This window comes from Ammodytes marinus (genome assembly GCF_949987685.1).
Source record: "Ammodytes marinus genome assembly, chromosome: 15".
Taxonomy (NCBI): domain Eukaryota; kingdom Metazoa; phylum Chordata; class Actinopteri; order Uranoscopiformes; family Ammodytidae; genus Ammodytes; species Ammodytes marinus.
The window spans coordinates 5,037,692-5,053,146 of NC_137219.1; the positions used below are offsets into that span (position 1 = coordinate 5,037,692).

General features: G+C 41.2%; 1 protein-coding gene across 1 annotated transcript in view; it reads left to right on the forward strand.

Annotated features, from left to right (window-relative positions):
* The first annotated feature begins 10,130 nt into the window (after nt 1–10,130).
* The window catches only part of galnt16 (UDP-N-acetyl-alpha-D-galactosamine:polypeptide N-acetylgalactosaminyltransferase 16), a 35,172-nt gene continuing 29,847 nt past the window's right edge, over nt 10,131–15,455 (forward strand). Inside the window, exon 1 of the mRNA XM_080043089.1 lies at nt 10,131–10,632. Within this exon, the coding sequence (XP_079899215.1) occupies nt 10,420–10,632 (213 nt within the window). The 5' untranslated portion in view covers nt 10,131–10,419. The remainder of the gene's footprint in view (nt 10,633–15,455) is intronic.

A 15,455-nucleotide genomic window follows, 5' to 3' on the forward strand; every position in this document is an offset into this window, starting at 1 on the left:
GAACTTTTAACCAAAATTCTGTGTTTTCAAAGAATCTCTTGGTCCAAAACTTACAATTTACATTGTTTTCAATTCTCTGTTTTTAAACTGAAGTGTAGCTGCTCTGTGAATAACTCAGAACTGGATGACAATTTACTTTTGGGCATTTACTAGCGATAAAAGGAAAAGTCCCACAAAACACACAACAGACATTGGCCTACTGTGTGTTTAGGTCTAAATAGCATATATTGGCATGCTAATATGGTGAAGATGGGAAACTACATTATACCTGCTGCATTAGCATTGCCATCATGAGCATGTGAGCATTGTGTATACAGCCTCACAGAGGTGCTAGTACTGTAGACTTGTTTGGCTTGTGTTGTTTTCTGTTCCCTGTTAATCCAAACTCTTCCAGGCTGCAGCTTCAGCAATAATTTTCACAGTTTGCGGATTGAAGAAAAGCTTTTATGCTGAATCTTATTCTTCTCTGCCTGTGGATTATACAATCACAGACTTACAGTGGCACAAGCAGACACTGACAGCTGGCTGCCTGCTAAGCCACAGCAGGGGCACGACTGGGATATTAATATCCATTTCATAGAAAGTACAAGATGTTTTGAATCATAGCAACATACAGTATATTTCCTTGGGGATCTCTTACTCTGTATGTTTTCTGATTATGAATATTGACTTCACAAGCATCTGTTCATCTTGTATTATCTAACCAATATATAATTGTTTCCCTGTGTTCATATGTTAGTGATGTGTTTGTGTGTGTGTGTGTGTGTGTGTGTGTAAACGGAAGCTGCCTCTTTTCTTTCCTCCTAATCCCCTTTATGCCTTGTAACAACATGGGCTTCAGTGGCTCCCATGTTGTGCCTCTGATGATAATCTACATATTGAGAGTTTACAGTTTTTTTCTCCATATTAACACTCACGTTAAAGCTATATTGCATAACTTTTTCATATAAATTAATGTCGGTTACATTCAAGCCATCTCAAAACAAGTAGACACACATTCGATTAAGGCGCCTATCAGCTCCACAAAACTCTCAGTATTTCTCAGTATGGCAGCGTTTACAAACTGGTGTCGCCCCCCGGACACTGGCGCAGGAGCTCAACAAAAATCCCAAGAAGCTCCCAAGAAATGTTTCAGTTGTTGATTCTACTGCTTAGAAAAAACCTGGACGTATAGCTGAAGGTATTAAAATCCATACACTATCACCGACGCAATGTAGCTTTAGAAGAAACAAGAGCTCATAGGGTGTTTTTAATCTCCCCAATCCTTTTTATTCGCCAATGTTTGTTCATGGTTTGTGTGAGTGTCAGCCCAGGTGAATGGTGGTGATTTATAACAGGACACACAGGCGTTTAAAAGGCTTTGATGATGTCAGCACTTAAGGTTAGTGTACTTTCCTGCTCACGAGTGTCTGCATCCTGGAGCTCCACCCGTCTGTAATGACTCGCATTAAAACAAACCACAAATGATGCTTTGTTCCATTGGACGTCTCACGGAAAACTACTGTAAGTTGCTTTTATAAAAATGCAGTTGTACTTGTTTTAAGGGTTTTGTGTTACCGTAACTTGAAGGAAGTGAAAAACAGCTGAGGAGGATGTGGATTAAGTTTCCTGGTCCCCGTATACACAAAGTATTTACACTGGATCATTTTTCTGTTTCTTGATAACCGGCCAAAAGTAGAACCTCATGTTGTTGAGTTATTTCCAACACTGCAGCTGCACTTGACCTTGTTATCAACGATCTACAACTATGAGGCTGTTTGTCAGATTTTTATGATGAGTTTGGTCAAGATCAACGAATAAATGCATATTTCAAGAAGCAGCTCTTTGCACCGACGTTCAACAGTCACATAGGGATCAAATCAATATATCATAGAAGGGGAATACATGGTGAATTTTAAAATCTTAGTGGGCCTCAACAAACCAGCTTCCATTTATTGTTCATTCCACTCCAATAAACTTTAACATAACTTAAGTTTAAAAAATGTTGACAGTTAAATTTGAATTGAATGCTAGAATAGCTTATCATAGAAACTGCTCATGGAAAGAAAAACCTCCCCTATGTAGACATACTTTTATACCTTCTGTTTAGTTAACTCTAGAGCTCATTATAACAGTTACGGCGCCTGTCAAGAAGTACTCTGGCACATAACTCCTTGTAAAACAGCTTCTGTTTTTTACACTTTGGTTTTCAAGCAAATAAAAGATTTAGAGGTGCTGGTATAGGTGTACTTTGTTTCTTTCAGACAGAGCAATGCTAGATGTATTCCAATAGTGAATTCCCCTGTTTACACTGTTTTACCTAAGCCTACAACCTTAGAAGACATTGATATTGATCATCTCACTTAAATCTCAGCAAGAAAGCAAACAAGCGTAATTCTTGTCTGGTAATATAAGGACCAATTGAATTTATAAGGAATTACACAGCTAAGACCAAGCCCTTTCGAAGCCTTTCATTGCCAGAGACATATCAGCACCCATAGAAATAAAATACAGTGTTTGTAACAGAAGAAACTAACAGATGGACAGTTTGAAACATGATGAAGAGTGTTTTGTGAAGTTTCTGTGGACATTTTTTCCCTTTCTGTGAAAACTTGTCATCATTAAATCCACTGTAAATCCACTAGCTGAGTCTCAGAGGGAGGTATTAAGTTTTACAGCCTCCTCTAAAAGCCGCACAGGGAGGGCCTCACGCTCAAAGATCTTGGAAGTAGCATGACTTGAAATCTGGAACGAGGTCTGATGTTAAAAAGACTAGAGTTGACTCCCTCACTACTCAAGCTGCTTATTGTTAACAGTCCGCTCTGGTCTGCAGCCGAGCATCATGGGAAAACTGCGCTCGGCTCAGTCCATCCACATTGAGACAGGAGCTCGGATGAATTCCTGCTAGCCTTGTGTCTGATCTCTGACACTTGATGTTTGCATAACACGCATTCAAACAGAAAGACACACACACACACACACACACACACACAGACACACAGCTCACACACAGACAGACAGCTCACACACACAGAAAACACACACACACAGATGCATACTGACGAAATACGCACAGAACACACACACACACACACACACACACACACACACACACACACACACGCAAAACACACACAAGACTGAACTTGAACATCACTCAGTTCAATGATCACTGGTTACAGCCGGGAGGCGATTGGCTGAGTTTCCACTGTTATCACTGTGGAATTCCATACGGGCTTACAGTGTGTGTGTGTGTGTGTGTGTGTGTGTGTGTGTGTGTGTGTGTGTGTGTGTGTGTGTGTGTGTGTGTGTGTGTGTGTGTGTGTGTGTGTGTGTGTGTGTGTGTGTGTGTGTGTGTGTGTGTGTGTGTGTGTGTGTTGTGCGCGCTGGTATGACTGTGTAAGTCTTTGTTCACTTTTCTGGATTCACCGTTTTGGCATAGATGTCTGAAATGCCAGCAGGGATCTCGGCAGAACTAAGAGGATGGTGACGGTCTGTGGGTGTGTCTGCGGCAACACACAAAACACACACACACACACACACACACACACACAGCTACCATCTTAGTTACTGCCAGGCCTGCCCACACAAATGGCTAGGCCCCTGAAAACCTCCAGTCAATGGGCCCCCCTTACCCATTACTCCTATCAACAATGAGTGTGAGTGTGCTCATCCCTCAATAAACACATACATGTATTTGTAGAGAGACTAACTATCTTATCAACCAGGGACAGTTGGGGGAGCAAGGGCTCATTATTATTTTAAAATAGTAGCACATTTCAGACTTAGCCCAGCATACCTACCAATTTATTTTGATTCCCTGACACTCACACAATTGTTTAACAGATCAACAGATCTCTACAAAATAATCATTTCACACAGAGACCTTGTTCTTCTTTAGTATTCACTAAAGCAAACAGTTTTTTCACAATTTGCACGTTGTCTATGCTACTAGTTTCTGGTAAGATACATTTACACTAATTGACTGCACCAAATATTGCACTTTTTTGTATTTCTGCACATGACATTAAACCATTTGAAATCTGTTGGTGGTATTGTTGAAATAAATAACACTTAAAAAACAACATCAACAACAAATTATTCACACACAAATGAAAAAAGGCGGTTCTCTACATGAATAACCAAACCAACTTACCCTCAAAACTATAAAGTTGGCCTATGTTTGGTTGCAACATTTAGGCTTAGTTCATTCTCCTCTCATCACTGCAAAAGCACTGAAATCATTACAAAAAAAGTTCTTAATCTTTGAATTCAAATCTGTTTGTTCAATTATTTCCAACTTCTTTGTGCCTTGTGTCTTTCTTTGCATTAAGAACTTTTTTAGAAACAATACAGAAAGCAGGACCTTGGTGGTTACGGCAATAATTAAAACAGGATGATGCTGCTCGTCAGCTTCATTGTGGTATGACCCGTCTGGTTGGTCAATTGGCCAGGTTTCTGAAAAACTGGTCAGACTTGGCTGGTCGTGTCAACCTGAAGACTTATGTCAAAGCCTTTAGAAGGTATAGTCCCCAAAGGGAAATTCTTTTTCACAAAAATGTACATTATGTGGAGAGAGAATTTAAACCTGTTTGTAGACTCAGGAAAATGACAGAGTAACTAATGTAGAAGAACTACAAAAGGTACCCAACCTGTTTTTTCATGGGGTCCAAATACTTTTCACAACGACACCCAGACACAAGTAGCAGGTAGGCCTACATGTGTCTTCCGTGAGCAGGAACGACTCAGGAAATATAATCCAGCCAAAACTGTTTAATATCAAAACCCAATCTTGTCACCATTTGGCACACAAAGGGTTTATAGGATGGATTATGTTTGAAACAGTTACACTCCGCTGTGCTCAATCTGAAACATTTTGAACATTTCTGCTTTTCTACTGCTTTTTAAATGGCCGTAAGCGGAGCCGCGGCTCTGTGTAAACACCCAACTTTGAATAGATATTAACATAAATATCTAGAAATAAAGATTAGCTTAGTGAGGTTCTTGGCTTCCAAAGACCATGGGCCCCCCAAGTGGCTGGGCCCTAGAAAGCCTTCCCACTTTCTACCCCTAATGGGCGGCCCTGGTTACTGCTACTGGATATTTTGCTTTCAAGAATCATAGATTTTGACACAACCCTTATGAACTCTTGTAGGAGGATTCTCTTTTCAAACAGAAAGGTCTGCAGTCCTGATCATGACAGAAACCTTTGGGCTGGGACTCACAGCAGAGCGCTCACACTCCCACACTCTCTTGAGAACTGCTTCCAGTTTGACCATTTGTGTGCTGATAAATTCTGCTTTAAAAAAGGATCATTGTTATGGAGTTTGTGTTTGAGTCCCTGATAAGCTTAATAAAACATTTCTCTAACTTGTTCTTAGAATTCAATTAGTAATTGTAGTAGTAGTAATAGTAACTTATACATTAACACATGCAGTAACTAAGCCTCTTAGTGCTCATTTCAAAGGGATAACCCTTTTCTTCAGTCCATTTCTGCTGAACTTTACAATTTCTACTCGTTTTTGTTTGATCAGCTTGTTATGATTAGTCTGCAGATTTTTGATTAAAAACACTCAACAAAGCAGTAAAAACAGGCCAACTTTCTAGCCCCTATAGTTCCCTGCCAGTATATTTAACTTTGGAAAGACTCCGTTCCCGATGACATGGGAACGTGACTGTCTTTCCATGAGTCTCCGGGGAGGGTTTGTTGACACGAGCGGTCGACTGACCCTGCTGGAAACTCTGCATGCAGCCTCTGGTTTCCTCTCTGCGCCCACTGTAATCTTGACTTCAGCCAGAGCCAGTGTAGGGCTGGGTTACCACCGGGTCCACTGAGTATTCCCCACAGGGCAGCCACTACCAACACCTCCCCACGCCCGCTGTGCTGTGTGTGTGTGTGTGTGTGTGTGTGTGTGTGTGTGTGTGTGTGTGTGTGTGTGTGTGTGTGTGTGTGTGTGTGTGTGTGTACTATCCTTGATAAAATACACATTTTTTTTTTAAGATATGTTTTTAGTTACTGTATTTACACTTATTGACAGTTGAGGATTTCAAGTACACAGTAGAGTGGAAATGGGGAAATCAAGATTCAAGAGGTGTATGTGTCATATGCATAAGAATTACAGCAGAAGACATTGTTGGCAATGACATTCTTAAGCCCCAGGCTCCTTTTAACAATGCAATAGAAGAGAACAAAAGTGAAGAGAGCAACACCTGAGACACAAATAATCACAAAAGTAGTGCAAAGACACAGTGCAGATAAAAAAGTGTAGAGATAAGGTGCACCATATAGACATAACGTAAATTGGAATGCAAAGTTTAAAAAAAATGTAGATGAAATGGAATACTGTACGTGGAAAAAACAATAAAAATAATAACAGTTGTGAAAAAGGATTCATTTCTTTGGAGAGAGATGGGGATGACATGCAGAGAAGGACCTGGGCCAGAGTCGAAACCAGGTCCGCTGCGATAAGGACTTAGCCTCAAATGGTGCACACTCTACCCACTGCACCACAGGAGTGCCCCAAGATACACATTTTTATGGACTTGCTTTTATGTGATGCCGTCTTTTAATCATTTTTCTTATTGTCTTTTGCCCTACTGCACCTTTTAATTGAGATATGTGTATTGACTTCTAGTATAACTATATAAATATGTGTATTTCATTTGTATGTGCTTTTCTATATGCTCAGCCAAAGCACTTTGTAAAGTACTATTTTTAAAGGTGCTATGCAAACAGAATTATCATCATTTTCCTCTCCTTGTCTGAGTGTGCAAGGACTTTTTCCTCTGGCTTTTGGGCGTTAGCGTCTCTCCCACAGATAGCACAGTGACAGCAGCAGCCCCGCGAGAGGCTCAGCCCTGTCCGTACAAATGAAGACAAATACATCACAGCCGTAGGCCAGATGTGGCTTCGACCCCCGTGACCTTCCCCTCTCTATACACACGAGCTGAGAGCGCTGGAAGATGTAGTTTTAGCTGACGGGACTCTCTCGCCATGACGGCATGGGAGAGAGAGGCGGTTTACATGTATGGTGAGATTAATCTCAGAGTGCAATATTTCAGAGAGACAGCGCACAGAGACACAGTGGATAGATGCATCGCCTGCCTGCTGCCTGTTAGACGCTTTGATTTCAATTTCAAATTTAGATTTTTCAGTGTATTCACTTTTGTTAAGTTTAACATGTGAGAAATAAAATAATAGAAAGATAAATTTAAAAAAAATAAAAAAATAAACCAATGTAGCCTAATAAACCAAAAAAAAATATTTAACCAATTTAACGTGTCCAACAAAGAGTACAATATACATATATTATTTAATGTATACCCCTTTTTCGAGACTCTAAATTAAAGCTATAATAAGGAACTTTTTCATATAAATGAACGTCGGTTACATTCAAAACATGGGCAAACGAGTTGACACAAAGTTGATTAAGCCTATCGGCTTCAAAAGAAAATCTCTGTATTTCTCATAATCATATACTCATTTAAACTGGTGCAGGAGCTGAACAAAATCAATTCAAACGGATGATGATTTAACAACATTTCAACATGGTTTTTTAGTGATACACCTTTCATTGCTGTTGCTTGCTATTGCATTGTTCTTTCTACTGAAGATAGCTGGTGAAATATAGTGGAGAAAAGGCCACGTCGATATCTCTTTAGCAGCCAGGGAGTTCGATTTAGAGGGAATGTTGCAGCAAATCTAAACCACCATCAGTAAATGTCAGGAGTGCGTATAACCTCCATATAACTGAGGATATATGTTGTCCTTTAAAATGTCCATATTCAGTTTGTTCTGCAGTGTGTGATATTGCTCCATATTTCATATTAAATGTCACACAGTCACACAGTCACACTTTAAACACTTACTTACAGTCCAGGCTTAGTGCATTGATACTTTTGCCTTTATTTGTTTTTTAATGTTTTCCTCTGGCTACATTTGCTTCTTTTTAAAAATTGTCAGAATCAAAGAGAAAGGCTCGCATTTATAGATTAAACTCGTTGCACCAACATGTCATAATCATACAACAAAAAGTCATTCATATGACACCTGTCCGTACCGTGTGTGTGTGTCGAAATAAAACTGGTGTTAATACACAACTTGGCTCTGTAAACGGGTATATAAACAAAGGGTATGTGATGGCCCCCTTTGTTTACAGTTTACAGAAAACAAAGGGGGGCATCCGATAGTACGGCAATATTCACTGGTTCTGACAAAATGAATTTGTCAACATACATTCTCCAGAATTTCTGACTCCACCTTTAAAGTCCTAAATGGTCCTTTCTTTTCACACCACTGCCAAAAACCCTAAGTATATAGGAAACACATGTGGCAATTAAATGCAAAGTTACATTGAAACCAATGAAAGTTACCATGCATGATGCTTCACCCCAGAATACTTGCCTGATTGCATCACAGATGAATGACATAATAATAGTCAGCTGGATTGCCCCACCCCCCCCGTATATTGATTTGCTTGTACTCATTGCTGTCTCATATCTCCCTCACTGTGTCTGGGTCAGGTTTCTTTATGTTCCTGGTGAAGGAAATCTTTGCATTCTTACTTGGTGATGTTTGTGGCGGCGAGCCCAGCTGTGTGGATGGCAGCCACACACACACACACACACACACACACACACACACACACACACACACACACACACACACACACACACACACACACACACACACACACACACGGTATGGTGCTGTTAGGTGGGGTTGGATGAGATCATACTGTGGGCTATGTTTGTTTTGTGAGTGTGTGTTTCTTCTAGCAGAAAAGATGAAGAAAATGAAAAAAGAAAATCCAGGCTCCTCAGCTGTGTGTGTGCCTCTGGGGTGTTAGTGCTCGGCTCTGATTTCTTCTCTGGCAGTTTACAGGCCATTATGGATTTTTGGGAGCGATAGTTCCAAGTCCTGTTCTAATATATTCAGACATTTCTTAACCCCTTTTGATTCATGCCTGCTCTGAATAAGTCATATAGTAACAGAGGTCATTTGTGCAAAAATCCAGAATGAACTTGAAGGAGTTGAATATTCATGATGCTTGTGTTCAAAGGCTGCGAAGGCTCTCTTGCTTGGTGCTCTGTGTGTAAGCTGCAGGGTCCTAATTTAAATGTGTTATTTAAAATACATAGGCAGAATAATGAGTCCTCTTATACAGTGAGGAGTACATGTGGTGCAGTTTTCATTTTAATTCTGGTAGGATGGAAGAAATTAAAGATTTACTTCAATGAAATGAACATACTGTCTCGTTGACATATGGTGGTATTGCAATGCAGGGTGTTTAAGATTTTAATTTGACAATGGTTTCATTTAGCTAACTACTTACATACAGAAGAATCAGTCCCTAAAAACAAATCAAACTGCTTTAGGCTATGTTTATCTATTAATGTTTATCATAACAATGCATCATCATTTAGGTCTATCTATTTATCTGAAGATGGCAAATGTATGCATGGAGCAATAAGTAAAATAATTCCCTCTCCCACCACTGCTTTTAATTCAGCCATTAGGTCTATATCATATGGATATTTAGATTTAGACCAGGGGTAAGGCTTTGTTAGCCTGGTCCAACCAGACCATCGTACTTCATTTAAAGTGAAATGAAAATTGAGAGAAAGTAGGTATAGGCGGGCGGAGCCAGGCTAAGGCTTTGTGTTGTAAAGAGAAAGAGGTGGGGGTCCTTTAACTGAAACCAAGCACAGCCTTTGATGACAGGCGTGGCGAGTTAAAACAAAGGTTTACAAAGTGAGTCAAATGTTTGAATAACCAGAATAGTGGAGAAACAAGTCTCTCTCACCCCCTCCTCTCCTGTGACTGTGTGACACCTAAATGTGGCACAGCTGCTGGATGCAGATTGGACATCCTCTCCTCCTTGTAGCCAGGGGATGGATGGGGGTGTGTGTGTGTGTGTGTGTGTGTGTGTGTGTGTGTGTGTGTGTGTGTGTGTGTGTGTGTGTGTGTGTGTGTGTGTGTGTGTGTGTGTGTGTGTGTGTGTGTGTGTGCGCGTGCGTGTGTGTGTGTGTGTGTGTGTGTGTGTGTGCGCGTGCGTGCGTGCGTGCGTGTGTGTATGTGTGTGTGTAGACTGAAGGGATGATATGACTCGGCGGCGCTAGGACCGTGGCTGTGTTTAGTGCGCAAATCCCAGCAAGAGAAGAGCCTGTTCGAGGAGAGAGAGAGAGAGAGAGAGAGAGAGAGAGAGAGAGAGAGAGAGAGAGAGAGAGAGAGAGAGAGAGAGAGAGAGAGAGGCACACTATACTGCCTCCTGCCTGCCTTGCTGCCTGCCCTGTCTCTCTTGTCTAGCGCTGTGCCAGGGACTCAACGCATCACCGGTGGAGGAGAGCGGAGCAGGCTGCACCTTCCACCTCTCGGGACCATAGGACGGACCTGATCCCAGCGGCTCGCCTCCGGAGCCCGCTCCATATGGGCTCACCATGCGCAGGATACGGGCCAACGCCATCGCGATTCTGACCGTCGCGTGGATACTGGGGACGTTCTATTACCTGTGGCATGACAACAAGCCCCAGTCTACGTCGTCGTCTTCCTCTTCGGACGCCGGCCGGGGCAGGGGGGGCCTCGGCGGGCAGCAGAAGGGGGTCTCCGGTCGCCTGGAGATCCATCGGGACGACAGGACCATCCCGCTGATAGTGAGTGGTGGGGGGGAGACGGCGAGCTGCAGGAGAGTGTGTGCTGCATATTGATGTACGCGTGTAGCGTGTATAGCCCACTGTGTGTGTGTGTGTGTGTGTGTGTGTGTGTGTGTGTGTGTGTGTGTGTGTGTGTGTGTGTGTGTGTGTGTGTGTGTGTGTGTGTGTGTGTGTATGTAACCTGGCGTGATGAATATGATGGTGAAGGTTGTAGCCTAGTGATGATGAACAGCTGGGTGTCACAGAGGGGAATTTGATACGCTGCTTTGTTGGGCACGTATGGCTTTGAACACGCACCGTAAGCAATATTCACCATTACACCATTATTATTCTACAGGCGGTAGAATCTACAAGCCTGTTTATGTTTGTCGGTGTGTGATTGTGTGGGTTTCCCTGCCTTCCCTTTCTCTCTCTCAAGTCCACGTAAGAGGCTTTCCATAAGTCGTGGCTGTGCCTGTGCGTCGTTGGGTGCGCACGCCTCGTAACACCATATTATGCTGATGCCCGAGACCTTTCTTTAGATAGCACATGTGAGTGAGTGCGAGCGAAAAAATGCATACTCTATAACGCCTGTGCTGCTGCACCTTCTCGCTACTCGGTCTGTCATTAAAGGGCTTGTTTCAGGCAGGTCAGGTCTGTATTTGCCCGGGTGTTCCCTGGGTGATGTTGTTGTCAATTTGCCACCACCTCTGGTAAATAGAGTAGGTGCGGAGGTAGATAGGTAAGTGGTTGGGTTGGGATTGCTCTAACCTCTCCACGTTGCAACACACAGTCTATAGACACAGTCTGAACAGTGTATGCTGCTCCTGGTACTATCTGGGTCAATGCCAGCTCCACTGCAGGAGGTCTGCTTTATAGGGCTGCAGGGTTGTTCTGTTGCATTTTGTATAGCAGTAAAGAGATGTGGCGCCTGTCTATTCAGTTATTAAACTAAGTAAAGTGAAGAGGATAATGAAAATAATAGTTAAACTTCTTGCTGCAACTCATGATCATTTTCATTATAGGTTAATCGGCTGACTATTTTCTTGATTAATCGAATCGTTATGACGTGTTCAAAGACCTTGTTTTATTCAACCACTGGTACAAAACATGACCATGTAATGAGTTTATCATCATATATAAGCAAACAAAGCATTAAATGCTCACATTTGATAAGCGGCAACCAGCAAATATTTTCAGAGCTTTACAAGAAAACCGATTAAAACGTTGCTTGATTGTTAGTTGTTCGTCAATTTTCTGCCAAGCCTCTTAAAAAATGAATCCATCATCGCAGATGTAGAGTAAACCTTGCCTATTTTACTTTTTTGAATCCCGTGTACCCGACTTTTCAGCCTTAAATAAGACTGAGACATAACGATTCATTAAACATATGAGTGAGTGAATTGTCCATGAGAATAGGAGATTTTTATGGCAAAACCGCAAAAAATCAATTATTTGCTGAATCAATTAAAAAATGCAGCCGACAGTATATATCCAGTTGTGCTTGCAGGAGACAGGGAGTGTAGAAGAAATACAACTCACTGGAGCCTCTTTCACAATTTACTACCAGACCAATAAAATGGTCTCAGCTGTGGCCGGGGATGTGTGCCAACATGTCAGCATGTATCACTCCGGCAACAGAACATTCATTAAAACACTGTTCTCAAAGATTGAATAATTCAAGGGCAAACGCCAAAACGGTGGAGCTGTTGTGGCATTTATGATCGTGCGGGCCTGGCTTAGAGTGTGTCTCCATGTGTGTGTGAACCAACAAGGAAGCTGTGGCTTGATTGTTTATTTGTTTGTTTATTTGGATCACCATTAGTTTCAGCATATACGCTAGAAGCTGTCCTCCCTGGGGTCCTGCAGTTTACATTGTGCGCATACAATTTATTTACACAATCATATTAATCACAACACACAAACATTGGATTTACACCATATCACACAAACACAACGCTACACAGTAACAAACATTTCTACTGACTCAATTGACGGAGAGGTACAGCGATTCTAGAGACCGCTTGTTGTCAAAATCACTTTTTGTCAAAACTATAGGCTATCTCCTCACGATCCGCTTGCTGTCTGTCTGTGTCTGCGCTGAAAAAAAAGACAGTGTTCATACACATCCTAGGCTCTGTAGACGGGCACAATGCTAGCTATGGTGGGCCCCCTTTGTTTACATACCTGTTGTTTACATATCCGTTTACAGAGCCTAGGGCAGGCTGTATATTAACAACAGATTTTTTTCAGCACTCTCACAGAATGGCCAGGTAGAGGATCATGAGGAGATATTCACTGATTTTGACGAAAAGTGCTTTTGACAACAAGCATTCTCCAGAATCACAGACTCCACCTTTAAGCAAGATAGGCTAAATAAGGGGAACCACAAACAGATGTCCAATCACTTTGGATTTGAACGTTTTCAGTTGAACTTTAAAAAAAAACAAGCTTTGGTTTAGTGAGGTTGTTCACCTTGGTCACCAAACGTCTGTCGTTTGTTCTGGTAATCTGACCTGCAGCTCACAGCCTGCCAGCTCGGCCTGCACAGTCCAACAGTTCAACATGATTCAGACAGACAAGCTGATACAGAGAGGAGGGGGGAGGTCTGTCTATCTGTCTTTCTGTCTTTCTGTCTGTGTCTCTCTGTCTGTGTGTCTGTCTGTCGGTCGGTCTGTCTGTCTGTGTGTGTCTGTCTGTCTGTTTCATGTGTGTATGTCTGTCTCTCTTTCTGTCTGTGTCTCTCTGCCAGTCTGTTTGTCTGTTTGATGTGTGTATGTCTCTCTGTCTGTCTGTCTGTCTGTCTGTCTGTCTGTGTATCTCAGTGTACACAGTATTCCTGTCTGTTTATCTGACTTTCCTCGTGTCTGAATGTCATTCTCTCTGTAATATTTATTTATTTTTTGTTTCCCATAACATTGTAAACAAGCTCACAATAGCCCTCACGGCTTGATGTTTACATAAAGTCATGTGACAAACCTTTTTAAACATAATTGTCCCATCAATACTCTGGAATAATGTCTCAATAACTTCTCAGTATGTCAAACAGACTGTTATTTGCTTACTGTAAAACTGTCTCCTTTTATACTTCAGCTGGCTTTATTTGCATGAGAGTCCAAAGATCAATATTCTGATCTGAATAATCGTGTGTGTGTGTGTGTGTGTGTGTGTGTGTGTGTGTGCGTGTGCGTGTGCGTGCGCGCGCGTGCGTTGTGTGGTTGTGGTTGTGTGTCTAGGTCACTTTATACATCATTCTTACTCGTGTCATTCTTCCATTACATCCTTTCTTTTATAGTATTTTCCCTCCCTCTCTTTTTCATTTTTTCCCTAATGGCTTAGACCTCCTTACACCCTCTTTCTCCCTCTGTGCTTCTCCCCTAAGCGTGGACTGTATCTAAGCCCGTTCATTAGCAGCATTTGATTCACTAATGACATCATCTTTGAAATGTGTTTGCACCGGCTCAACTTACTTCTCCCCTCATTTCCTCTGTTGAGTGCTATAATGCCCCAGCAACACTTTCCAGCCTCTCTCTATATGAACATGAGTGTGTGTGTGTGTGTGTGTGTGTGTGTGTGTGTGTGTGTGTGTGTGTGTGTGTGTGTTTGTTTGTGTGACTATTTTGTATCAGTCACAGTAATCATGGAGTCTCAACCTTCATATCCACATCCAGCTAATCCTCAGCTTTCTCTTGCTACATTTTCATATGTGGGGTCAAGTTTTTTTTACAGGGCAGGTGCAACAGTTATACAATTGATATTTTCAGTATTTGCCTCTGATTTGCGAAGGCTGGCATGAGTGCCCTGGCTTTAGACCATTACCAGTACTTTCTTTCTTTTCTGACTAACTCCGCAACCATTTTTGGATTTGCCATGTGACCATATGATCTCTTCTCAAGAGAACTGGGCTAAATGTACCGTTAAAAATCTTGTCTGGTCGAGGATTAGCTCCTTTTTCCGTTAAAGTAACACATACAAATCTTGAAGGTATTAAACATCCACCACTGTTGCACAGTTTGGTAAATTCACCCTAACACATCACCTCTTTTATGTAATTTAAACTTTGATTATAATTCGATTTTTATATATTTTTTTGTATTTCATCTTACTAAAGCTATCTTTATATGATGTCATATCTGTCGACGTGTCCATAAGTTTAGATAAACAGAAACAGGGGTGGAAGAAATATTTAGGTCAATACCGCAATGTAAACATAACCCAAGTAAAGTCCTGGTTTATTCACACAGCGCCTTTCACAAACAAGGCGATTTAAAGTGGTTTACATACGACTTAAATGTCATGACGAGAAGAAACACAAGCCAGTTCAAAGTGTGTTTAATAGCATTTAAGATAGGGAAATAAAAGAGAAGATAAAAAAAATGTACTAGAATTGAATAAAACAGACTAAAATGTATGATATCAAGTACTAAAAATGTCAGCGCATTGCAAGATATGAATGCTAAGTGTGTCATATATGGCATAAAATCTACTTAAAATATTCATATTTGAGCATATCTTTGTGGCTTATTGTAAAATATGATGAAGCGTATACTGTTGCACATCATAATAATGAATTGGATGGATGGATGGATGGATGGATGGATGGATGGATGGATGGATGGATGGATGGATGGATAGATAGATAGATAGATAGATAGATAGATAGATAGATAGATAGATAGATAGATAGATAGATAGATAGATAGATAGATAGATAGATAGATAGATAGATAGATAGATAGATAGATAGATAGATAGATAGATAGATAGATAGATAGATAGATAGATAGGCCTAAAGTCTACATTTCTGGCTTGTAGAGTAAAACTATTTTTTTTGTAGGGCAAAA